Below are 26,531 nucleotides of genomic sequence, written 5' to 3'. Positions count from 1 at the left end.
GAAATTGAGTCCTAGTATGCTTGGCTGCTCCTTTCCGCTGTATAGTAAACTTCAGAAGAGCATGATCACTCGCGCCTAATGATCCTTCCACTTCTACCCCACTAACCAGGTCATCAACATTGGTTAGGACTATTGTTAATGTTCACTCTCCTTGGGAGATACCTGCAAGAAAAGTAGGACGGATTTTCATCAGGGTGGGAGGCTGGGAGAAGAGGGGGGCACCCAGGTGAGAGCTGGGGGAGTCTGCTTTTCTATGTGTGGATAAATGATAAGATATGCACTATATAAATGCGATAAAGGGTCTTTTTAGTTACCCTTATTCTAATCTTTCCCCTCTTTTTCTTTTCTATACAATTGTGTTTTGCATTTTCTTATAAATGAGCTTGAATTTTATTGTTTAATGTGTAAAAAAACCACCTTTCATAAAATTGTTATAGCAAACATGGGCCATGCCCTTCCATATTTTCAGACAGGAACTGCTCCTGGAAGGTGAGCCTGAGACCTTCTGCATGCAAAGGGGGCACTCAGATATTGAACTATGGACCTTTCCATTAGAAAGCAAAGTTGTGATTCTAGTCCCTTTGATTTGAATGAATCGTTTTGATAGGCTTGCCAGGAGAGTGGTCCATCCAGGCTGGTATGGCCTATAGCGAATTTCCATGGTTCCAGAAAACATGTTTATCATTTCTTCCTAAGATGGTGCAAAAAGAACTTACAGTGTGAATTATCTTCTCTTCCCTGAAATTATCGCAATCACAGTCATTCCTGTTGAACCTCTGGAGGCTTACAACCATCGAGTCAATAATAAAGCAAAATACAGGACAAAACCATCTTGTGATAATAAGAAAAATGATCATGTTGAGCTACTCCATTTTATGCCTGACTATTGATCTCTCTGACCTAAACCCCCAGCTGAAATTGGTAGTTTTCAAATCAGGTTCTGCAAAGGTGCAATTGTTGTTTCAAGGGGAATATAATATCTCTCTGAGCTGCGGATGATTCGGTTGCTGCTTTTGTCCTGGCTCCTGCCTCAAGGCAGCTGCTTGATGAAGGGGACAGAGACACGATCCATGAAGCCCTTTCAACTCTACGAACACTTCCATAGGGAGGGAGATCTCATTGTGGGTGGGAATTTACCCCTGTTCAGGGCTGTGGTCAAAGACCCATCCTTTAAAGAGTATTCCAAAGAACAGGACCATACTGATTTAAAGTAAGTATTCAGACAGGTAGGGCTCTGAGTTGGAAACTGGGTTGCTTTCCCTGCCCCCGCCCCCCCAACTGAAATGCTGTTCATCTTTCTTGTGCAATCTGGGGACATCCTATGCTAGGGCAGGAGTGGGGTGGGATCTGCTGGGGAGGTTGAAAGGAGTAAAATATCTCTACAGCAATTTGCTGTATAGTCTCCCTCTCAATGTCACCATTTCATTTAGTAAGAAATCACTGCTTTGCATCCAATTGCTTCCTTATTGTTCAACATCACTGTTAATTTTGTGAGATTCAAATGTTTCTCTCTCTTCCCAGTTAAACCCATTTCCATGATTTTCTGGGGTTCCAATATATTATTATTATTATTATTATTATTATTATTATTATTATTATTATATTTATACCCTGCCCAACTAGTTGGGATGCCCCAGCCACTCTGGGCGGCTTCCAACATACAGTGGTACCTCTGGATGCGAACGGGATCCGTTCCAGAGCCCCATTCGCATCCAGAAGCGAACGCAACCCGCGTCTACGTGTGCGCGGGTCGTGATTTGCCACTTCTGCACATGCGCATGACGTCATTTTGACCATCTGCACATGCGCAAGCAGCAAAACCCGGAAGTAACGCGCTCCGTCACTTCCAGGTCACTGTAGCGTGCAACCCGCAAATACTTATCCTGAAGCTACTTCAACCCAAGGTATGACTGTATATCAAAACATAATATAACATCAAACATTGAAAACTTCCTGATACAGGACTCAACTTTCCTATCGTTCCACCCATAACCATTTTATTTGCATCGCAGGCTTGTCCCCAAAAACTACCAGTACATCCTGGCCTTGCAGTTTGCTATCAAAGAGATCAATGAGGACCAGACTCTCCTCCCCAATGTCACTCTGGGTTCCCGTATCTACACAGAATGCAATTTTGCAAGCAAGACCATGGAGGCCACGCTATCTCTGCTTTCCACGCGGAGACAAATGGTGCCTAACTACAAGTGCGACAGTCGGGACCAGCTGCTGTCCGTCATTGGAAGCCTAGACGCCACGACTTCAAGACAGATGGCATCCATCCTGGGCTCCTTCAAGATCCCGCAGGTGAGGAGAGCCACTTGCAGAAGCTATAAATATACAAAAACCCATTCTCTGTAAACTGCTTCTGTTATAATGCCTGGATAGCTCAGCTGTTTAGAGCATGGTGCTGGGAACGCCAAGGCTGCAGGTTTGATCCCTGCATGGGGCAGGTGCATATTCCTGCCTTGCAGAGGGTTGGACTGGATGATCCTCAGGGGTCCCTTCCAACTCCACGATTCTATGACTGTGATGGTTAGTGATCAGTTTGGTCTTTTGCCTTCAAGCGCCTCATTAAGCTGTTGACAATGAATCATGATCAGATATGGTACAATTGATCCTAATGCCCACTTACCCATTCCCTCTTATCTCATTTTTAATCCATTTTTATCCCTTAGTTTCTTTCTCCAGCCCAATGAATGAATGTCCTGATTATAATCCCATTGCACATTACCGGTGGTATTATTCCACCTCTGTCTGTGAGGGAAGAGTTCTTTTTAGAAAGACAATGAAGAACTCCTGCCCCAAAATTTACTCTCCCCCCCCCATCAATTTATTGTGCATAGCCAAAGGCCTTTACAAGGCTTTCCTCTGAAATCACACAACATACCCTATAAAAGTTTACAGCATAGAAAGTTTACAGCATAAAATTTTAAAATTTTGTTGTTTAGTCGTTTAGTCGTGTCCGACTCTTCGTGACCCCATGGACCAGAGCACGCCAGGCACTTCTGTCTTCTACTGCCTCCCGCAGTTTGGTCAGACTCAGGTTGGTAGCTTCGAAGACACTATCCAACCATCTCGTCCTCTGTCGTCCCCTTCTCCTTGTGCCCTCCATCTTTCCCAACATCAGGGTATTTTCCAGGGAGTCTTCTCTTCTCATGAGGTGGCCAAAGTATTGGAGCCTCAGCTTCACAATCTGTCCTTCCAGTGAGCACTCAGGGCTGATTTCCTTAAGAATGGATAGGTTTGATCTTCTTGCAGTCCATGGGACTCTCAAAAGTCTCCTCCAGCACCATAATTCAAAAGCATTAATTCTTCAGCAATCAGCCTTCTTTATGGTCCAGCTCTCACTTCCATTCATCACTACTGGGAAAACCATAGCTTTTACTATACTGACCTTTGTTGGCAAGGTGATGTCTCTACTTTTTAAGATGCTGTCTAGGTTGTCATTGCTTTCCTTCCAAGAAGCAGGCGTCTCTTAATTTCGTGGCTGCTGTCACCATCTGCAGTGATCATGGAGCCCAAGAAAGTAAAATCTCTCACTGCCTCCATTTCTTCCCCTTCTATTTGCTAGGAGGTGATGGGCCCAGTGGCCATGATCTTCTTTTTTTGATGTTGAGCTTCAGACCATATTTTGCGCTCTCCTCTTTCACCCTCAATAAAAGGTTCTTTAATTCCTCCTCACTTTCTGCCATCAAGGTTGTGTCATCTGCATATCTTAGGTTGCTGATATTTCTTCCAGCAATCTTAATTCCGGCTTGGGATTCATCCAGCCCAGCCTTTCACATGATGAATTCTGCATATAAGTTAAATAACCAGGGAGACAAAATACAGCCTTGTCGTACTCCTTTCCCAATTTTGAACCAATCAGTTGTTCCATATCCAGTTCTAACTGTAGCTTCTTGTCCCACATAGAGATTTCTCAGGAGACAGATGAGGTGATCAGGCACTCCCATTTCTTTAAGAACTTGCCATAGTTTGCTGTGGTCAACACAGTCAAACGCTTTTGCATAGTCAATGAAGCAGAAGTAGATGTCTTTCTGGAACTCTCTAGCTTTCTCCATAATCCAGCGCATGTTTGCAATTTGGTCTCTGGTTCCTCTGCCTCTTCTAAATCCAGCTTGCACTTCTGGGAGTTCTCGGTCCACATACTGCTTGAGCTTTCCTTGTAGAATTTTAAGCATAACCTTGCTAGCGTGTGAAATGAGCGCAATTGTGCGATAGTTGGAGCATTCTTTAGCACTGCCCTTCTTTGGGATTGGGATGTAGACTGATCTTCTCCAATCCTCTGGCCACTGCTGAGTTTTCCAAACTTGCTGGCATATTGAGTGTAGCACCTTAACAGCATCATCTTTTAAAATTTTAAACAGTTCAGCTGGAATACCATCACTTCCACTGGCCTTGTTATTTGCAGTGCTTTCTAAGGCCCATTTGACTTCACTCTCCAGGATGTCTGGCTCAAGGTCAGCAACCACACTACCTGGGGTGTACGAGACATCCATATCTTTCTGGTATAATTCCTCTGTGTATTCTTGCCACCTCTTCTTGATGTCTTCTGCTTCTGTTAGGTCCTTACCACTTTTGTCCTTTATTATGGTAATCTTTGAACAAAATGTTCCTTTCATATCTCCAATTTTCTTGAACAGATCTCTGGTTCTTCCCATTCTGTTGTTTTCCTCTATTTCTTTGCATTGCTCATTTAAGAAGGCCTTCTTGTCTCTCCTTGCTATTTTTTGGAAATCTGCATTCAATTTCCTGTATCTTTCTCTATCTCCCTCACATTTTGCTTGCCTTCTTTCCCCTGCTATTTGTAAGGCCTCATTGGACAGCCACTTTGCTTTCTTGCATTTCCTTTTCACTGGGATGGTTTTTGTTGCTGCCTCCTGTATAATGTTGCGAGCCTCCATCCATAGTTCTTCAGGCACTCTGTCCAGCAAATCTAAATCCTTAAACCTGTTCCTCACTTCCACTGTGTATTCATAAGGGATTTGATTTAGATTGTATCTTACCGGCCCAGTGGTTTTTCCTACTTTCTTCAGTTTAAGCTTGAATTTTGCTATAAGAAGCCAATGATCTGAGCCACAGTCAGCTCCAGGTCTTGTTTTTGCTGACTGTATAGAGCTTCTCCATCTTTGGCTGCAGAGAATATAATCAATCTGATTTCGATGCTGCCCATCTGGGGATGTCCATGTGTAGAGTCGTCTCTTGTGTTGTTGGAAAAGCGTGTTTGCGATGACCAGCTTGTTCTCTTGACAGAACTCTATTAGCCTTTGCCCTGATTCGTTTTGCTCTCCAAGGCCAAACTTGCCAGTTGTTCCTTTTATCTCTTGACTCCCTACTTTAGCATTCCAATCCCCTATAATGAGAAGAACATCCTTCTTTGGTGTCACTTCAATAAGGTGTTGTAAATCTTCATAGAATTGGTCAATTTCAGTTTCTTCAGCACCAGTAGTTGGTGCATAAACTTGGATTACTGTTATGTTAAAAGGTCTGCCTTGGATTTGTATTGAGATCATTCTATGAGAGCCAGTGTGGTGTAGTGGTTAAGAGCGGTGGACTCGTAATCTGGGGAACCTCCACATGCAGCTTCTGGGTCACACTTCTCTGAAGTCTCTCAGCCCCACTCACCTCACAGAGTGTTTGTTGTCGGGGAGGAAGGGAAAGGAGAATGTTAGCCGCTTTGAGACTCCTGAAGGGGAGTGAAAGGCGGGATATCAAATCCAAACTCTTCTTCTTCTTCTATCATTTTTGAGATTGCATCCCAGTACAGCTTTTGCCACTGTTTTGTTGACTATGAGGGCCACTCCATTTCTTTTATGGGATTCTTGCCCATAGTAGTAAATATGATGGTCATCCGAACTGAATTCGCCCATTCCCGTCCATTTTAGCTCACTGATGCCCAGGATGTCAGTATTTATTCTTGCCATCTCATTTTTTACCACATCCAGCTTACCAAAGTTCATGGTTCTTACATTCCAGGTTCCTATGCAATATTTTTCTTTACAGCATTGGACTTTCCTTTCGCTTCCAGGCATATCCACAACTGAGCGTCCTTTCGGCTTTGGCCCAGCCGCTTCATCAGCTCTGGATCTACTTGTCCTCCGCTCTTCCCCAGTAGCATGTTGGACGCCTTCCGACGTGAGGGGCTCATCTTCCAGCGTCATAACTTTTATATGCCTGTTGTCTTTGTCCATGGAGTTTTCTTGGCAGGGATACTGGAGTGGCTTGCCGGTTCCTCCTCCAGGTGGATCACATTTGGTCAAAACTCTCCACTATGACCTGTTCATCTTGGCTGCCCTGCTTGGCATAGTTCATAGCTACTCTGAGTCTTCAAGCCCCTTCGCCACGGCAAGGCAGTGATCCATGAAGGGATTTTAAAATTAGAGAGCATTAATATATCTTGAACAGAGCTTTTAGCTGCCAGAGCAAATTTGGCTACAGTTGACAAAATTTACTCACCTGTTGCAGTTTCCTAAACTACCATGTTGACCCAGATAATAGTTTCATTCAAACTTTAGACACATGAAGGAGGGGGAAATGACAGTGAAAAATATTGAAGCATTATGTTCAATAAAAATTATATGGGGGGGGGTATAATTGCATTATGCAAAGTCCAGGGAATCCAGAGTCCTGCATTCTCAAAAGGACAACCTTCAGTCGATGATGAAAGTGAATTTTGGGAGACAGTCTGAACTTTAAAGATGGCATTTTGCTCAGGCTTCATTGGAAACTGCAAGTAACTCTTTGAAAGCCCTGTTTTATGATGAACTTCTTATAGATCTTCCGTGGGTGACTTAAAAAAATATTACAGCCAAATGAAATTGTGGGGAGCATTTGAGATAAAAGCAGCAGAAATGACAAAATAATTGCAATAGGGATGCTTGTAATGTTTACTGTTTTTATATATGTTGGAAGCTGCCCAGTTGGATGGGTGGGGAAGAAGAATGAGAAGGAGGAGGAGGAGGAGGAGGAGAAGCAGAAGCAGAAGCAGAAGCAGAAGCAGAAGCAGAAGCAGAAGAAGAAGAAGAAGAAGAAGAAGAAGAAGAAGAAGAAGAAACTTTTTGTAATAGATAAAGATTGAATGCAGTAGAAAATGTTTGAGTAAAGACACTGTGGAGGTGCTGCTTCTTTTTTTTTTTTTTGCAGTTAGATTTTTATTCAGTTTTTCATTTACTTATATTGATTACAACATAATTACATATTTACACTTTTTGAGCTTCCACCAGCACCTCCCACAATCATCCATTGTTCTTATTTCCTCGCATTTTCCTATATAGTATTGCTAGTTTACCATTAGTTTACACTTCTCTATTCCTATCTTGCAATATTCCTTACCGTATTACAAAGTCTCTTTGAACCCCACTAGCGTTGTTTGTTGATCACATATAGTTTCCAGATATGCCGCAAACTTCCCCCAGTCCTCGGTGAATTTTTGATCTTTTTGATATCTTATTCTTCCAGTCAATTTGTCTAATTCCGCGTAATCTATAAGTTTCATCCTCCAGTCGCTCAGAGTCGGCATTTCCTCCTGTCTCCACCTCTGGGCCATCAGTATTCTTGCCGCTGTCGCAGCATATTGGAACAATTTATAGTCCCGTCTTTTTATCTCTCTTCCTGTTATACCTAGTAGGAAGGACTCTGGCTTCTTAACAAACGAATATTTAAAGATCTTTTTCAATTCACAATAAATCGATTCCCAGAAGCCCCTCACCTTCCTACAATCCCACCACATATGGAAGAGAGATCCCTCTTTTTCTTTGCATTTCCAGCACTTGTTGCATGTCTTATACATTTTTGACAACTTTGCCGGTGTGATATACCACCTGTACACCATCTTCATTATATTTTCTTTCAGTGCTGTACATGCAGTAAATTTCATATTTTCGTTCCATACCTTTTCCCAATCCTCTAGTTGTATGCTGTGACCAAGATCTCTGGCCCACTTAATCATGACCGACTTGATTTCCTCGTCCTTTGTTTGCCATTCTAAAAGTATTTTGTACATTTTCGAAATTATCTTAACATCATTGTCAATTATATCTAATTGAAATTTAGACGCTTTTTCCATATATCCCCTTTCTTTTAGATCCTTGTTAAACATTGCATTTGCCTGGAAATAATGTAACCAATCATAGACCTGATCCTTCACTTGTTCATATGGCTTAAATTTCCATTTCTCCCCCTCTTTCACTACCAATTCACCATAAGTTATCCAATTTGATCTCATATTCGTTTTTTTTACCGACATTACCTCTAGTGGAGACAACCAATGCGGAGTTTTAAATTCCAGAATATTTTTGTACCTATCCCAAACTTCTATTATAGAGCCCCTGATAACATGATTAGTGAAACTTTGGTGGATTTTCTTCTTCTCCCGCCATAAATAGGCGTGCCATCCCGATCTATTATCATGGCCCTCTAGATCTAACAATTTATTATTATTTAATTTTATCCACTCCTTTAGCCAGCAAAGACAGGACGCCTCGTAATAGAGTTTTAGATCTGGCAGGGCAAAACCGCCTCTTTCTTTGGCGTCTGTCAACAGCTTAAATTGTATCCTTGGCTTCTTGCCCTGCCAGATATATCTCGAGAGCGTTCTTTGCCACTCTTTAAATACACTTATTCCCCTGATTATAGGGATCATCTAGAACAGAAATATCATCTTTGGGAGCACACACATTTTGACCGCTGATATTCTGCCCCAGAAGGACAGTTTCATTCTACCCCAGGTTTCTAAATCTTTCTTTATTCCGTTCCACACCTGAGTATAATTATTCTGATATAAATCAATATTTTTGGGGGTCAACCATATTCCCAAATACTTTACTTTTTTGGCCACATCAATTCCTGATTCTCGTTGCAACTCATCCACCAGAGTCAGATCAGTATTCTTAGCCATTAGTTTTGTTTTTTTCTTATTTAGAGTAAATCCAGCCACTTTGCCAAACTCTTCTATTTCCTTCAATACCTCATTTAAGCTGTTTTTTGGTTCTTCAATCGTTATTACTATGTCATCCGCAAAGGCTTTGATCTTGTATTCATTTTTGCCGACTGTAACCCCCTTTATTTTGTCGTTGTTCCTTACTGAACCCAGAAGGACTTCCAGGACTGTTATAAATAGTAACGGCGAGAGAGGACACCCCTGTCTGGTACCTTTCGATATCTTAAACTCTTCTGTATATACATTATTCACAATCAATTTAGCTCTTTGTTCCGAATAAATTGCCCTTATTCCGTTGTAAAATTCATTCCCCACTTCCATCATTTCTAAATTTTTTAACATAAATTCCCACGATACATTATCGAAAGCCTTCTCTGCGTCCACAAACATTAATAAGGCTTGCTTCTCAGTCCTTACAGACAGATATTCCAAAATATTAATTATGTTCCTAACATTGTCTCTCATCTGCCTGCCCGGAAGGAAGCCTGCCTGATCTACATGTATTATTTCTTGCAATATCTTCTTTAATCTCTTTGCTAATATTCCAGCAAAAATCTTATAGTCTGTGTTTAACAGAGATATTGGCCTATAATTCTTTACTTGTGTCAAATCAGTGTCTTGCTTTGGAATGAGTGTAATAAAGGCCTCTCTCCACGTTCCGGGGATATCCTGTTGTTGTAGTATGTTATTCATGACTTCCTTTATTGGTACTATTAGGGCGTGCCTTAGTTCTTTGTAGTAGCTAGATGTTAGACCATCTGGTCCTGGTGCCTTCCCTTTCTTCAGTTCTTTTATTATCTCTATTATTTCCTCATTTACTATTGGGGCGTTCAGTCGGTCTTTCTTATCTGTCGGGATCTTTTTCACACCTTTTTCCTTTAAAAATCTTTCTATTTTCTTCGTGTTATTCTTTTCTCTGTTGTTATATAAATGTTTATAGAAATCCAAAAATCCTTTCCTAATGGCTTTGGGATTCTCAACTTCTTCTCCCTCTAAGATAATTTTATTAATTGTGTTTTGTTCTTTCCTTTTCTTAATTTGCCACGCAAGCCATTTGCCGGATTTATTAGCGAATTCAAAGTTTTTCTGTCGAAGCCTTTTGATGTTCCATTCCACCTCTTTGTTAATAATCATTGCAAATTGTGCCTGCAGGACTTTAATATTCTCTTTTATTTTTGAGCTGTTTGGGTTCTTAATTAATTTTACTTCATTATCCATTATTTGTTTTAAGATCTCCTTCTTCCCTTTCTCCCTGTTCTTATTCTTAATCGCATTCTGTTGAATAAAGAATCCTCTTATAACTGCTTTGCTTGCATCCCAAACTATGCTCGTTTTTGTGCCTTTATTCATGTTATCTGTAAAGTAGTCTATCAATTTTTTCTTAGCCTCCTGAACAAGCTTCTGATCAGCTAAGAGATAATCATTAAGTCGCCATCTGAATGATCTTTCTTCATATCCTTTAACCTCCATTTTTATTGGGCTGTGGTCTGATATTGTTTTTGGTTGTATCTCAATCTGTCGAATTCTTGGAGTTAGCTCACTGGAAACCCAGATTTGATCAATTCTTGATAAAGACTTGTTTGGTTCCGAATAAAACGTAAATTGCTTCTCCAGCGGATGTCGAAGTCTCCATATATCAATTAAATTAAAGTTTTTTATCATAGTAAAGAAAGTCTTAGGCAATTTTCCTTCTCTACTTACGTCTTTTTCTCTAAATCTATCGATTTCCAACGAGACCACCCCATTCATATCCCCCATAAGTATCATTTTTTGGTCCATGTATTCAAACAATTTCTCTTCCAAGTTTTTATAAAAATCAGTTTTATTCCCATTAGGTGCATATATCCCAACAATTATTATTTTTTCTCCTTGCCATTTAATCTGTATTACAATTATTCTACCTTCTTCATCTTTGAAAATTTGTTGCGCCTCGATGTTCTTTTTTACATATAATACAACCCCTCTCTTTTTCCCTTTATCAGAGGACACAAATTCGTTTCCTAATCTATTGTTAGTCAAAATTTTCCTGTGCTTCCTTGCCACGTGTGTTTCTTGGAGGCAGATAATATCAAGATTTTTCTTTTTTAGGCATTGTTCAATTTTGTTTCGTTTTTTCTTGTCATTCATTCCGTTAATATTCCAATTCCACAATTTTAGCGCCATCTTTTTCCAAATTAAGTTATTTATCTAATTGGTTTATCTAATTGATTTATCTAATTGATTATAGTCCGGCTTCTTCCTGTTCCTCTCCCTCCTCCTCCTCTTCCTCCTCCTCCTCCTCCTCCGGTTCTCTGTCTTCCCCTTCCTTTTCCGCCCAATACCTTCTTTCCAATGGATCGACTCCTCCTACTGCTCCTCTTTCTTCTTCCTCCTCCACCATCAACTCCTTATATCGCCTCCTCCGGGTTGATAAGTCTATGTTTCTTGCTTTTGTAGGTAAATGAGATCCCTTGAGGGAACTCCCATTTGAATTCAATCTTGTTTTTCTTGAGAGTTTGGACCAATGGCTTATATGGGTCTCTTCGTTTCAACAGTCTTACTGGAATATCTTTGAAAATGATTATGTAATTCCCATCAATATTTAGCCTTTTTTCTCTATTTTTTTGTAGGATTAGGCTTCTCATATCTTTGTCTTTAAAGGTAATCAAACAATCTCCCGGCGTTTTCTTTATTCTAGTTGTTCTTGTTCTTATTCTGAATGCATTTTGAACCGATCTTTCTACTTCTTCTTTTTGTATTGCCAACCATCGTGCTATTTCTATTATCAGTTTCTCTCTGATGTTTTCACCTTGTATTTCAGGGACTGCTCTCAACCTAAGATTCACCTCCCGTTGCCTCAATTCATTCATCGCGATTGCGTCCCATAATTCTTCTTGTGTTTTATTGACTTCCGATAATCCTACTTTTAGTTTTTCTTCCTCCCGTTTCACTTCCTTCATTTCTGCTCTTGTTTTTTTCATTCCTTCTTCCAGAGATTGTGTTCTTTTGGAAATATCTTTAATTTGACCTCTTAGCTCTTTTACAGTTTCCTCTATCTTTTGGTCCATTTTCCCAATTCTCGTATCCACCTGTTCTATTCTTGTATTCACATGCTCCAATTTATCCTCCATATTCTTTTCACTCTGTCTAATTTCAGCAAACATTTTCAAAATTTCTGTCTTGAAATCTGCATCTGGTTTAGATCCCCTCCTATCTCCTGGTGTCCCGCCCTCTGCACCCTTCTTAGGCACGTGAGACATCCTTCCAGTATAGCCTTTAACGGCGGTTAGCACCCCCCTAGTATTATTCAATTTTATGTCAGTTCCCACCTTATTCACTTACAACCTTCGTAATATGGTTCCCAGTCCCAAATTCCTCTAAATTTAAGTTAGAAGAATCGATATTAACCTTTTTACCAAAAGTTGCCAAATTCCTCACCCAAATCGGAGAAGGGTAATTAATTTCGTCTGGGAAGCTTCAAGGAAGGGAGGGGGGAAAGAAGGGGAGGGGAAAGGGAAAAAGTTTATACTCCGGTTATACCACGGGAGAGTGTAACCCCATATAGAGGGGAGTACAGAAGTTCAAAGTTCAAAGTTCCAGTCACAGAAAGAAGCAGGAAAGAACCAGTCCTCTGCCCCCAATTGGAGAGTCCGTATAAGTTCTTTTAAAGTAGTTGTAAAACCTGGTTTAGTTCGGACTCCCAACCGGGGAGTCAAATGGAGCACAGATGGCAAGTGAAGTACTAATTGCGTCCAAAAAGTTTCACAGAGAGAAGGGAAAGAGGGAGAAAAGAGGGGGCGAAAAAAGCAGAGAAAGAGAACGGAACAGAAACAAAAAATCTTCTTGCCACCAATTAGGCTAGTCCCTTTAGATATCGTAGTTTTTCCAATTATAGTCCAGTTATGCCGTAAAGGATTTCAGATGGATACATATAAATAATAAGAAGGAAAGAAAAAGAGAAGGGAAAAAAAAAAAAAGGATTCCAGATTCAAAATTCAAGTCCTCTTTCCCCAGTCCAAAATTGAAGGAGCAAAAACAAAAAGGAAAAAAAAAATAAAGATATGTATATATATATGTATATATATAATAACCTTCTACCCCAGTTGGGCTATTCCTTGTAAAGTTTATAAAGTAGTTGTAAAATTATTCAGTCCAGTTCAGTCTTTAAACAAAGAAGTCAGATAAAACACATATGATGATTGAGACTGATTGAAAAGAAAAATATAACCTAGCTGTAGTTACTCTTCTGGCCACTGGGCGTCCTAGATTCCTGAAGTTAACTGGGTAGACTACCAAAAAAGGGGGGGAGGGAAAGGAAAAAAAAACCCGTGGTATAGTGAAAATGAGGGTTTCAGCTGCCTGTCCAGTTCCTCAATTCTCTGATGCCATTTAGAGACCAGTACTTTGAATTAAATCCAAATGGGTTACATAAGAGGCACCCAAACAAAGATTTTTGCAGAGCAAGGCAAGGACAGGAACGGAAATAGCCCGAAAAACTGACCGTATAATGGAGTCAAAAGCACTTCCTCTATTACGCAGCCTTTTTGTTGAGAAGAAAAAAAAAGGAGTTACAATTATTCTTTTCAGCTTCCTCTTTCAGAATTCCAAAAAGGACCTTAGAATTCCAGCTCTTGACCCTCCGTTCCCCCCTTTTAGCTTAAGTTCTTCTTTCTCAATCAAAGAGTTAGTTTGTATCAGATAGTTTGTAGCAGCTTTGAGGGGGGAAAGAAACTGTAGCCGCTAGCGGCGACACACTTTCACTTTCGGCAACTTTGCTTCTCCAATGCGTACAAATTGATTGGAGATAGCGCTGGTCTCGTAAGTAAATATAATCCACCGGTGCTTTCCTTAATTCCCCTGGTTTGTCCTGGAATTGTTTTAAGCCCGGGTTCCTTAATTTCGAGAATTGTGAACTCCCCCGGCAAGCTCGGGGCTTCGTTTTCCGGAGTTAGCTATGGCTTCCCCTTAGCCCGCTTCTCCTCCCCGCCGCTCTCTTCGCTCCGTGGAGTTACCTGGCGGCCGGGTGGTCTGCGTTTTGGCTCTCCGCGGGAGCCTGAGTGTCTGCTGCTTCTGGTGAAAATGTTCAAAAAATGTAATAAAAAATTGTGTGTATAGTTTTGATGGAGGACGGGGTGGCAGGAACTGAGGGGCCTAGAAGGCATCACGGAACGTTCACATTATGTCTCAAAGGTCACTTTCAAAGCACATTTCTTGCTCTTTTCAGCTGGGTTATGGCTCCTTTAACTCTGACAAGGAAGATGAAACGGTATCCTCGTCTTTTTGCCGCATTGACCCCAACCAAGTCCTCCAGTACAGGGGTTTAGTCCAGTTACTCCTGTACTTCCACTGGAATTGGATTGGACTCCTTGCTCCGGAGGAGAGCAGTGGCGAAAACTTCATCCAGACTCTGACACCCCTCCTCACCCAGAACAATATCTGTGTGGCGTTTGCCAGAAGGGTCATTCCAGAAACGGTGGCTTTTCTGCAGCATGGAAAAATATGGATGAAACACGTTTCAGATCTTTTCAAGAGCGACGTCCAGGTGGTGATTGTCTTTTTGGACTCCAACACCTTGCGGAACCTATTGGGTCCCATGTCTGTCATGAAAAAGCTCAACAAGATCTCAGCCAGGAAAGTTTGGGTCCTGACAGCCCAGTGGGATTTCGTCTCTGAGGGGTCCCAGAAGCAATGGAAGGGGCTGAAATCTTTCCATGGGGCCCTTTCCTTCCAAATCCACTCAAAGGAAGTGCCAGGATTCGCCCAGTTTCTCTCAGAGTTACATCCATGCCAACCACAGGCAGATGCCTTTCTCTGTCGCTGGTGGAGAGTTGTGTTTGACTGTGAGTTTCTGGGATCAGGCCTCAGACCTTCACGGAGCAAGAGAAAATGCACAGGAGAGGAAAAACTAGAGGACCTGCCAGCCTTCTTGTTCTCAGTGACCATGACTGGCCACAGTTACAGCATCTACAATGCCGTTCATTCCGTGGCCCACGCATTGCATGACACCATGCACTCACCGGGAACCAACCGTGCAGTGATGGGAGGTGTCAACCGTCTTCCAAAACTCCAGCCATGGCAGGTAATGTCCTCGCGCTGCCTAGTTTGATGACTTGATTGGAGCAGCAAGAATGTTGCAGAAGCTGCAACAGAGATGGGGAACCTCAGGTCTAGGGCTTCATGTGACCCACCTGGGTTCTCTTTCTGGTCCTCAGTAGGGCTGGACGAGATTTAGTTTCCAACTTTGGGATATATATATATCACAATGGCTGAAATAAGGGTGGAGCTGCTTTTAAACTTTATGATATATCACCAGCTATGCATTGCGATATATTGATATAGACTGTCCTCCTTAATAGTCACCCAGCTTTAAGGTGACGGGGAGAAAGTTGCAGGAAAGGACCATATTGGGGCGTGTGCCCTGTGCTGTGTTTCTTGCTTTCCTTCCCCACAAGGACAAAATATGGCTGCTTCTGATCTTCATCTGGTTTTGCCCTCTCCTCGTCCCCCACCCACCCACCCACCCATGCGCACCCTAATTTTGGGAAAGGCAGTCTGGGGCTGCCATGCGGGGCCCTGCAGAGCAGCGGAGCTGCTTGGGTTCCCATCAATGCATGCGCTCCCACTTAGATGAGCACCAAAAATGGTGCCGGAATGGGGAAATCCCAACTTACTGTAACAGAACCTCTATGTAAGGGAGTTCTACCAGGGAAGTGCAGAAATAGTGTGGCTGGTTGAGGGAGCAGTGGACTCAGAAAGGTCAGAAACCAGTGGATCCAAGGGAGCCAGACCAACAACCCCCCCTCCCCGTTTTCTGAGTGTCTCTTCCATTTCAGATTCTTGCCGCTTTGAGGAAGATTCGGTTTAACAACAGCGCTGGGGACGAAGTCTCCTTTTCTGAACATGGCAGGAGACCAGCTGGCTTTGATATCCTGCACTGGGCCTTCTTCCCCAATGACTCCTGTGCTGTTGTGGAAGTTGGAGGTCTGGATCCTCAGGCTCCGCCAGGCGAGGCCTTCAGCATCAACCCAGACACCATTGTGTGGGATTCCCAGGTGGGGCAAAATGAGGGCATAAGGCCAAGGCCAGCACAAGAGTTGGCTCCCATCTCTCCGCAGCCATCACTACCTGCCCTTTCTTTCATGGTGGGATCAGTGGGCCCCACATCTGCACACTGCATTGTGGGGGTGCTGTTCCCCAGACCAGATCAAACCACAGTCTCATTTAGTCTTGAAATGTGGACTACATTTGACAAACTTGATCTGAGTTCATTTTTGCAACATTTAAAGAAACCGCAAAGTTCTGAAATGGATCTGGCACTCCCAAGCTGGTTGTCTTTCTCCATCAATAGGGAATCTCCCGTCACCTCTTCCAAGTCCTGTTTAGTTTTTGGGGTTTCTTAAAATCTATTTAATCAAAGCAAAGTGGTCTTTGTCCACAATGTCCCCCTAAATGATTCATTTATTCTGTGAGCCTCAGTTTTTGTGGTTCCCTATAACCTGCAGAGGTATGGAAGAGATTTGGACCACTCAAGTAGATAAATCCCTCCAAGTCCTTTTTCACTGCAAGACAAGCATTGACCTTGTGCAGCAAAACTCAGCAATTTCGCTCTTCCCTTTCAGAAGATCCCCTTTGCCAGGTGTGTGAAGAGATGTCCTCCGGGGCAGAGCAGAAGAGTCCCAGAGGAGAAGCCGCTTTGCTGCTATGAATGCATTTCTTGCCCAGAAGGGACCTTTTCTAACCAGACAGGTATGTCAAATCTAGAAACCCCTATTGAGGTGCAGAAGTTGTTAGGAGAAGCGTGGCTTGTGGAGAGAGAGAGAAATCCTGGATGAGGAGAAGTGGAAAAAACCCCTGCAACTTGGATTTGGGTTTATGATTTTACCTGTTCACAAAGATGTCGTGGATTTTGGGCAAAAGATTCCTACATTGCAGATGTTCGACTAGATGGCTCTTGGGGTCCCTTCAAACTCTAAAGTATGACTCTAGGATTCATCAGAATAGTTATCAATAGTTTAATAAGTTCTAAACCACTGATAATTATGAGAAACTGTTCCATATTTTCATAGCCTCTGTTTTCATAAACATATACATTTTAAAAGCGTGTTAAAATGGGGTGGGTGGGTATTGGGTTGTTCTTGTTTTTATTTTGATTATGTATTTTGTGTTTTTATATTGTGATTTTATCCTGTGAACCGCCCTAGGACCTGCGGGTATAGGGTGGTATACAAATTATTATTATTATTATTATTATTATTATTATTATTATTAGTGAAGGTGATGATGAGCCCAGATTAAGCACTTCACATCAAGATATGTTTCTGTAGCTGTGGTTAAAGAGTCAGCTAATTGGGGTTTTAATCTGACCCTGTGATCCAAAACAGAACTGTCTAACCCCCCCAAGTGTGTCAGGGGTCGTGCTGAGGAGGGCTGCACTAAAGAGAAATGGTGGGAGCCTCCCCCCTCAGCTCCTGATCAGGATCCTGAATCTTCCCAGGAGCAGGGAAGTAGTATAGATTTGGAACAGCGGTTTGCAGAGGGACATAGTTCAGAAGGCAGAAGCTGGGAAATACTGAATGGGGAACAGCTACTAGAAGAAGCACTGGGAGAGAGAGAGTTAACAGATTCACTGTCTCTGGAAAGCATCCATCCGCGCAGCCCAAGGTCAAGAAGAGCTGAAAAGGAGGCAGCACAGAAAGCACAGTGGTTACGAGATCAGGTTACAAGACGCGGGAGTGACGGGGGTGACTAGGGAGGAAGTGGGTGGGATTCTTAACTGGGAGCACCTCCATCCCTAGGAAATGGATTCTTTTTTCTCTCGCTGTGATCATTAAAGTTTCTAACTGGTAAGAAGACTCCTTTTCCTTTGTTCTGCTTATCTACTGCCAAAGAGGGAAGGAAGCCAATTCCCTGATGCCTGACAGAGCGGCAACCACAGTCGAAAACACAAATGGCACATGTGATATATTTCAATAGTGTTTCCTTATGCCAGATGCCACTCAGTGTACCAGCTGCCCTGAAGACCAATGCCCAAACCAGGACGGTGACCAGTGCCTGCTGAAGAAGATCAACTTCCTTCCATACCAAGAGACTGGGGGTCTTCTTTTAGCTTCCCTTGCCCTCTTCCTCTCTCTGATCACACTTCTCATGCTGGCGACCTTCATCAAACAACGGGACACACCAATCGTCAAAGCCAACAACCGCAGCCTCACCTACGTCCTCCTCGTCTCCCTCCTGCTCTGCTTCCTCTGCTCCTTCCTCTTCATCGGTCGACCCAGGATGGTCAGTTGTCTTCTCCGACAAACTACTTTTGGCATCGTCTTCTCTGTTGCCATTTCTTCCGTCCTGGCAAAGACCATCACGGTGGTCCTGGCTTTCATGGCCACCAAGCCGGGAAACATGGCAAGAAAACTGTTGGTGAGACAACCAGCAAATTCTATTGTTCTGATCTGCCCCCTCATGCAAACTGCTATTTGTGTTGTTTGGCTGGCAACCTCTCCCCCATTTCCAAACCTGGACTTCCATTCCATAGCTGGAGAGATTGTAGTGGAATGTAATGAAGGTTCAACCACCATGTTTTATAATGTCCTGAGTTTCCTGGGTTTCCTGGCCCTCGTCAGCTTCACGGTGGCCTTCCTAGCTAGGAAGCTCCCTGACAGTTTTAATGAAGCCAAGTTTATCACCTTCAGCATGCTGGTCTTTTGCAGCGTTTGGGTCTCCTTCGTCCCAACCTACCTGAGCACCAAAGGGAAGATCATGGTGGCTGTGGAGATCTTCTCCATCTTGGCCTCTGGTGCTGGTCTCCTGGCTTGCATCTTTCTCCCCAAATGCTACATCATTCTTCTGAAGCCCAACCTCAACAGCAGAGAACATCTAATGAGGAAAACGGGAATGTAACCCGCTTCAATCTTCCATGCCAGTTAAATTTTCACAAAATTGTAGGATTTAAAACTTGTAGCAGTCAAGTACAACATTCATACAGTGGACATGTTAGGGGATGTTTTGTCCCACTCAGGAGACTTCCTGTTTCCTGCTGAGCTGGGACAGACTTGCAGAGGGTGCTGTCTGTTGTACTAGCATGGAGGAGCCCACGGCCTCATGTTCTGATCAGTGTGTCTTCTCCATTGCGTATGTTGCTGTGTGTTTGGAGAAGTGACTCCTTAGTCACAGTCACTTGGGACTCACTTCTTTATGGAATAGTTCTAGTTGTTATGTAACCTAAGCCTGCCTTCAGGGATAGGTCTGTGAACCTGGATGAATCTGAGTAAACTACTTTTATAGTAACATTAATCAGATTCTCATGTCTATTCTTTTTAAGAGGGAGTAGAAGGGATCTCACCAGGAATCTTAAGTAGTGAAGCTCCGACAAGCCAGCAACAAGCTAACCACTGTGTAATTTAAAAAGGGGGATGTTTGGAACTCTGCTAGAATATGGAACTTGCTAGCACAAGTTAGGAAGCATATGATTAAATAATATATCCTCTCCTGCCTCCCTAATCATCCCCACAAAAATGAATCACAGTTTCCTAGTTATCAATACAAACTCTCCTGTCAAATTCTGCAGTTGGCAATGAGAGCAGGTTTGGTTACTTTCCAAAAGTCTAAGCAATTCTCTGTATATCCCCCGAATATCCTTTTTCTCTCAATCAATAAAAACTGTGGAAAAACCAGAGAGAATTGTGCCATTCTATTCAAGTGTTGAAGTTGCTGTGTCTTCTCCCTTCCTTGGAGGTGGGCCATCTGGCATGGACGCTTTGGGGGTTGGGCTGAATGACTCTTGAGGGGCCTTCCAACCCTACAATTCTATGGTTGTCTCTCTCCCCACCATCGCTTCGTCCCCTGGGCAGTGGAGGATGCCCGTCTCTGCAAACCTAGCTGTGCCCCCGTCTCCAAAGGAATAATATATTCTGCTCCAGTGCTAGATCCCACAGAGAAAGGCTGGAGGTTGCCAGAGCAGAGAGAGCTCCCAGTGAGAGAGTTGCTGCAAGCGAGGTTGGGAGCCAGCAGAGGCCTTTTATCCCTCTGGGTCCAGACTAAGTCCCCCAGACTCTACCCCTGTGGGAAGGGACTTCAGAGTCTTAAAGGGTCGACCCTGTCACCTGAAGATGCTCCTCCATCCCAGAGCCTCCCTTCTGGGGCAATTCCAGGCTGGTGGTGGGTGGTGGGAGGCACCTGGTTCTTCAAACTCAAGAGGTGGTCCAGGCCTTGGCCATATAGGCCCTGCGGCGGGGGGGGGGGGGGTCTGGGAAGTTCTTCCGTTTCTGAGGTGGCTTGAGCTGCCTCCAGAGCAGCCCTTTTAAGGACAGCTTGCAGGAGCAGTAAGTTAAAAAGTTCAGGGGAGCACATTTCTACCTGATGGAATGCTGGGTACCAAAAATGATTATAACTGTGCAGTGTATTATTTGCATGTGTGCGTTGGCTCAACTTAGCCCTATCGATTCGGATGCTCTCATTGGGTTCTTGTTATTATCTTGTTGGGCTGTGTGTGTATGAAAGAGGAGCCACCCCAGGGTGAAGGCGTCCTGTTATTTGTCCCCGTGTCAGTTTCAGTCTGTTGGTTAGTTTTTGTAGTACAGCTGTTATCCATACAGTTTGGTACCAGTGGTCCATGTTCATTCCAGACCGATCCCTCTAGTTTCCAGTAGGGTTATAACTTTTTTACAACCTGCTGTTCCTGAAGCTTAGTTAGATAAACTATTGCCTAAAACAAAGGAATGAACCATCATTTCCAAATCTTTTGAAAAAAGGTCACCCCAAAATCCACAAATCATTTTTCGTATATGTAACTGTATAATGTATTTTTTGTATAATACAGGGGGAAATTGAATTTGCAAATTTTCTAATACTGTACTTGCACAAAGTGTTGTACATTGTACATCCCCTCTTGTTGCTTAGAATAAATCAAGGCCTTGGTTTCTGCTTCAAGCACCATAAATTTCCCACATCAGTTTGGATGCGTGTTGTGCGCACAGATGGGATCTGGATGGCTCCCACTTCCCGGGCTTCTCCAAGACAGTTTTAGGTAGTTTCAGATAGCTGTAAAAGTTCCAAACAGTTCCTTGACGTTTTTAAAAGTGTTCATACTTATGAGTAGTAAGGTTATATATACAGTGATTCCAATTTTTCATTTTGGGGTGACTATTTTTCACAACTGAGAAGAATTAGTCCATTTTTCAGTGTTTCTAAGCAAAAGTTCATCCCTTTATGATACAGGAAATCTTTTTTGTTTTTGAAGAAAAAAAGAAAGTCAAAAAGTTATCACTCTAATGTTCTGCCATGATGCTCCTGGCTGCTGAGAGTAGAGGGCTTGTAAAAACCTCACAGATCCGTAGAAGGGGCTTCGTGATTTGAAAACAGAGACGATGTATGTACTTTTGCAACCCCAGAAAATCTTTAATAAAAACAATTTTTAAAAAATCTGTGCAGCGTTTTTTTGTTCTTATGCATCTGGCTTTGTAATACCTTCGGCTACACAAATAAATGAGCAACGGCAATTAAGCTAAGCGGGTCCTGTAGCCACCCTGCTCAGCTTTGCACAACGTCCTCATTCTGGCCACAGGGATATGTATCAGTTCCCTTCTGAATTTGTCATTCCAAACACATAATTAGCATTGGCTTTTGTACAATATTCTCTTTATTTCATGCCGAGCGTTTACCCTCAAATGGCACAACACCAGAGTCCTTTGGTCATTGGAAGCCAGAGCAGACTGAATATATATCTTTATATGCAAAGATAGGAACATACACCCTCTGGCTAAGCCCACCTATTCAACCCTGTAGCCCCCGTGCAGCTTGAAGGTCCCAAATCTCCATCCTGGTGCATCTTATTTACATGGCAAATATCAGGCGGGGAGATGGAGAAGAGGCCAGAAGGAGCTGTCAATAGTCCTGTCTACACACTTCCGACAGGAGGACGGCCAACATGGGACGGAATATGGAGGAGAGGGCACAGCAGGGACCCAGCTGGACTCTATTCCCATCCTCCAGCCTAAGCTTTGGCCCTCTGAGCATGCACAGAGTGGCTTTCCCATGACAGGTGGAGGCAAGCAGGAGGAGGATCAAGGTCCAAAAGGAAACGATGCAGGAGGCCCTGAGAAGTGGCAAGGATGGTGGGGGCAGGTGAGCTGGAAAGAAGGCCAAGATATTTCGCACCTGGCAACCAGGGCACCCCTTTAGTTTCTGATAGTACATGGGTAAAGGTAAAGGTACCCCTGCCCGTACGGGCCAGTCTTGACAGACTCTAGGGTTGTGCGCCCCTCTCACTCAAGAGGCCGGGGGCCAGCGCTGTCCAGAGACACTTCCGGGTCACGTGGCCAGCGTGACAAGCTGCATCTGGCGAGCCAGCGCAGCACACGGAAACGCCGTTTACCTTCCCGCTAGTAAGCGGTCCCTATTTATCTACTTGCACCCAGGGGTGCTTTCGAACTGCTAGGTTGGCAGGCGCTGAGACCGAGCAGCGGGAGCGCAGCCCGCCGTGGGGATTCGAACCGCGACCTTTCGATCGGCAAGCCCTAGGCGCTGAGGCTTTTACCCACAGCGCCACCCGCGTCCCAGTACATGGGTAGACGAGTCTAAAAGCCCAGGACACAAATTTCCACAGCCTTCTAGCAGCTATGGTGGTTCCTTAACTAGAAGAGATGTATTTAGTGTTAACTCTGGAAGTGCTGACTCAATTCTGACCAAATGAAGCCTCCTAGAGCAAAATATACATCAGCTGCCCAGAGTGGCTGGGGCAACCAGGTCAGATGGGCGGGGTAAAATAATAAAACTATTATTATTATTATTATTATTATTATTATTATTATTATTATTATTATTACAGTTTGCAACATCTGCTTTTTCTCATCTTTGCCAATCTCAAACTCCTCCATTTCCAGGTGAAAATTGAGAATAGATATCAGGCTAGATGAGGAGGAGTAGTGGAGATGGCCACCCTAAGAGGCGCCCAGGGAGGGGGCAGAAGAAGATAGTGTGGACCCAGGTCCTTGGTGGTGGGAAACAGGAGGAGAAGGAGAAGGAGAACTGGGAAATATTGGAGAGCAAGGAACAGGGGTGAGCTAGCAGATGCACCAGCCCTGAACAGAGACAGGAGCCAGATGTGATAGGGAGAGTACCAGAGCCAGTTGATACGATGTCCCTTGAGAGCCTGATAGATCCCCCTCCTTCCCCTAAAACCAGGTGTTTCCTCCATGTCAGAGAGCAGAAAACTAGACATCGACAGAAGAGTCCCTTGGCAGCCACCGTAGATAGCAGGACGGGTCTGATATGGAGAAAGCGAGCTTCTGGGGAGAGGAGCAGGCCCCCTGGGCAGCAGCTCAAGCCTTGATGGATCTCCTGTGCTTCTGTTTGATACTAATAAATGAACTGATGAAGAAGCTCCTTCGTGACAGGACCCAGTTGGGGAGGCGTGTCCTCTAAAAGGACAAACAGAAGCCTCCAAGGGTCCACGTCACCCCGTGTTGTTGGCACAACTTGGCCAGATTTTGATAACAGGACAGGAATGCCCTGCCCAAATTTCTCCAGAGGTTGCAGCTTGGCCTGGCCAGAGATCTACAAATATCTCTTTGTGGAATGAGGTCCATCCCTCCCAAAATGGGGTCCTTTCCCAAGTAAAGCTGGTCCAGGAGGCTTCTGGCCTCCAAGTGCCCAACCCTTTACACGTTGGTCTCTCTGAGCAGGTGGAAATGGCTGCTCTCAAAGGCGTTGCAGACGCAGAGGTTCTCCTCAGAGGGCTCTGATGATGCCTTCTCCTCCTTGGCCATCAGGGTCTTCTCCTCGGCCGGGAAGCTGGGCACCAGAGACGTTGAGCCAAAGGCTTTCTTCTGCAGATTGGGAGAGTTCCCTGCATCCTGTGCGGGCGGTTGAGAAATGGAAGGAAGCCATTGAGAAAGGATGGATCCAGATTTACACCCAAGCAAGATAAAAAGAAAGAAATGATAAAGAAAATACAAATAATGATTTAAGGCAGAAAGGCAAGGGGCAGAGTAACCTTGTTTGTTTTGTTTCTGTTTTTCTTGTAAGGGTATATGAGCAGCAATTGACCAACAGGCATCCCTAGCTAGCAGGACCAGTGGGCAGGGTTGGTGGGAACTGTAGTCCAAAAACAGCTGAAGACCCAAATTCAGGTAATGCTGCTCTAGTGGCAGAGAGCTCCACAGGACTGGAACAATGACACTAAAGGCTGCTGTCAAATGAGCCTTCCAAACTGGAGAACGGCCAGCGATGCTCCTGCAGCTGCAGGTGATGGCGATGATCAAGCTGGAATATGAGGGTTCAGGTGGTCCCTGTTCTCTACGCTGAGTGATGGCAGCTCCGATGCACTGCCCACTGCCCACCATTCTCAGAGTGCCCAGTTTCCCCACTGTCCTACCTTGGTGAATGGTTTCTTCAGCCCCTCTGGGGAGACCATGGCAGTCTGCTTCATGACGTCCCACCAGAGCACGCCTGGCTTCTTTGAGCTCCTTTTCGCAGGCCCTGCAGCAAAACCCAGAACCACGAGGGAGAGAGAATTTGCACACTTTAAGGCAATGAAACATGAAGTATTGAAATTAACTTCTAAAATGGTATTCTTTTGTAGAATATTAGGGGGGAGGGACCATTATAGTTATGTCAAAATGTATGCAGGATTTGAACAATAGCAACAGATGAGAATTTGTCATTTAAAAATTTGGAATTGATGTACAGAATGGATAAAATATCAGTAATATAGAAGCTTTATAAGGGAATAAAAGAACACCGTGGAATGTGTCAACTGATATGAGAGATTTGTTCTGGTTGCATTTTAAAAGGATTGGTTAAAATTGGAAATATAATAAAAAATATTATTTAAAAATGGAATCAACTTATTTTTTTAAAAAACAAATGAAGCAAATTAATAGGTAGCTAATGGCTCCACCCCACCAATTTACCGGTTAGGCAGCTGGCCAGAACCCCAATTACAACCGTGGTGAGCGTTCCCAAGGCACCGTAGTAGAGGTAGGAAATGGCATAGAAGTCATCCGCAATGGCCGACCTGCAAAGGAAGTGAGATGGTGAGATCCGCAGGCAGGGGAATAATTGAGTTCTGGCTCCTAGAAGGTGTTGGCAATCTGGGAGGAGTACAGAGGAGGGTGACCAGGATGATCAAGGGTCTGGAAACCAAGCCTGATGAGGAACGGTTGAAGGAGCTGCGGATGTTTAGCCTGGGAAAAAGACTGAGACTGAGAGCAGACAGGAGAGCCATCTTAAGGGCTGTCACAGGGAAGATGGAGCAAGCTTGCTTTTTCCTGCTCTGGAGGGTAGGACTCGAACCCATGGCTTCAAGTTAGAAGAAAGGAAATTCTGACTAAACATCAGGAGAAACTTTCTGACAGTGAGAGCTGTTCAATGGGGAAGGGACTTCTGGGGGGAGAGGACAGTGACCCAGAAACCTCCTTGGAGGTTTTTAAGCAGAGGCTGGGGGCCATGTCTCATGGATCCTTTAACTACGATTTCTGCATTGCAGGGGGTTGGAACAGAGGACCCTCAGGGTCCCTTCCAACTCCAAGATTCCACCAAGATCCCTCGATCCTTTTCACATGTCCTGCAAGTGAGCCAGGTGTGCATCTGGCTCTTCCTGCCCAAGTGCAGAACCTGACATTGTCCCTGCTTGTCCCTTTAGGGTCACCTGGTTGGCCCCTGGGAGAAGAGGGTGCTGGGGTCAGTGGCCCCCTTTGGCCTGGTCCAGCAGGCAGATTCCTCTCGTGGAAGCTCCAGCTCCGCAGGCAGACAATTTGCAGGTTATTGGGGGGGGGGGTGGCCACTGCGAGGACCAAATCGGCTCCCTTTGAACTGATCCAGCAAGATCTTCTTATGCTTGTTATGAACCTTCAGCAGTACCTTGTTCCTGGGCTTGTAAGCACATTGAACAGCACCAAAGCGCGTTGAGGCGCACTGTAGAATGTCCTTAGTTCTTGCAGGCCATAAATGATCTTTTCCCATTACTGAATTCTACTGAATCCTCCTGAATTCTACTCTGGGCAAAGAAATGTTGTTTTGCTGTGTTTTCCTTTAGTGTTATAATAATCCTATTACTTATACCTGCTCATCTGGCTGGGCTGCCCCAGCCACTTATTTGAATTTGCACCAGAGATCAACAACCATCTCACCTGTCTGCGACTTCCGTGATGTTCCGGGGTGGCAGTGGGCCGAGCGTGATGGTGGCGTTGGCTCCCACGGAGGCGTTGTAGAGCGGGCACAAGTCTCCGTAGGATGGGAGCACCCCCATGGTGGCGGCGCTGGGCGGGTAGAGGGTGCCCCCCACAGCCACCCAGAAAGAGAGGGCGAATCCCACAAGAAGCCCAGTCAACACCCCCTGGGAAGGAAGGGGAGGTCGGGTTTTATGCTGCTGCTGAGCTTAAAGTCCCACCTCCCACCCAGGAATTTTTGCATAGGAAGGGAGATTCCCCACAGTCATCCAGTTGGCCACTGTGAGAAGAGGATGCTGGGATACATGGGCACCCTTTGATGTGCTTATGGAACCTCCAAGTCCAGGGGCAGTCTATCTAGATTCCTGCATTGCTAGTGGTATTTTTGTGTTCTTTCGTTCCAGTCCTACTGCTTTGTTGCAAGGCCCCTCCATGGCACAGCACCTTTCTTC

General features: G+C 44.1%; 2 protein-coding genes across 8 annotated transcripts in view; one reads left to right on the top strand and one right to left on the bottom strand.

Moving 5' to 3' along the window:
• Positions 1–26,531, bottom strand: part of SLC5A5 (solute carrier family 5 member 5) — a 219,473-nt gene that overhangs the window by 170,859 nt on the left and 22,083 nt on the right. For 3 of the 4 annotated variants that reach the window (XM_082206977.1, XM_082206976.1, XM_082206975.1), the window contains exons 12-15: positions 26,041–26,246; positions 24,823–24,926; positions 24,285–24,388; positions 21,531–23,763 (exon numbers count right to left, since the gene is read on the bottom strand). In XM_082206977.1, coding sequence (XP_082063103.1) covers positions 23,569–23,763; positions 24,285–24,388; positions 24,823–24,926; positions 26,041–26,246 — 609 coding nt within the window. In that variant the 3' untranslated portion in view covers positions 21,531–23,568. Of the gene's footprint in view, positions 1–21,530; positions 23,764–24,284; positions 24,389–24,822; positions 24,927–26,040; positions 26,247–26,531 lie in introns of those variants that run through there. The other variant, XR_014215281.1, reaches the window with a different exon arrangement.
• Positions 20–21,121, top strand: LOC309523197 (vomeronasal type-2 receptor 26-like). Of its 4 annotated transcripts, XM_082206969.1 has the most exons (7): positions 20–226; positions 470–1,210; positions 2,013–2,304; positions 14,142–14,996; positions 15,751–15,969; positions 16,537–16,663; positions 17,907–21,121. In XM_082206969.1, the coding sequence occupies exons 2-7, from the start codon at positions 996–998 to the stop codon at positions 18,809–18,811; spliced, it is 2,613 nt and encodes an 870-aa protein (XP_082063095.1). In that variant the 5' UTR covers positions 20–226; positions 470–995; the 3' UTR covers positions 18,812–21,121. The 4 variants fall into 4 exon arrangements, with proteins under 4 accessions (XP_082063095.1, XP_082063097.1, XP_082063096.1 ...); XM_082206970.1 differs by lacking the exon at positions 20–226 and having other exon boundaries at positions 252–1,210; positions 16,540–16,663; XM_082206968.1 differs by lacking the exon at positions 20–226 and having other exon boundaries at positions 253–1,210.

The sequence above is a fragment of the Podarcis vaucheri genome, assembly GCF_965113315.1.
Source record: "Podarcis vaucheri genome assembly, chromosome: 18".
NCBI classification, from domain to species: Eukaryota; Metazoa; Chordata; class Lepidosauria; order Squamata; family Lacertidae; genus Podarcis; species Podarcis vaucheri.
This window is presented reverse-complemented; position numbering and strand designations above follow the sequence as displayed.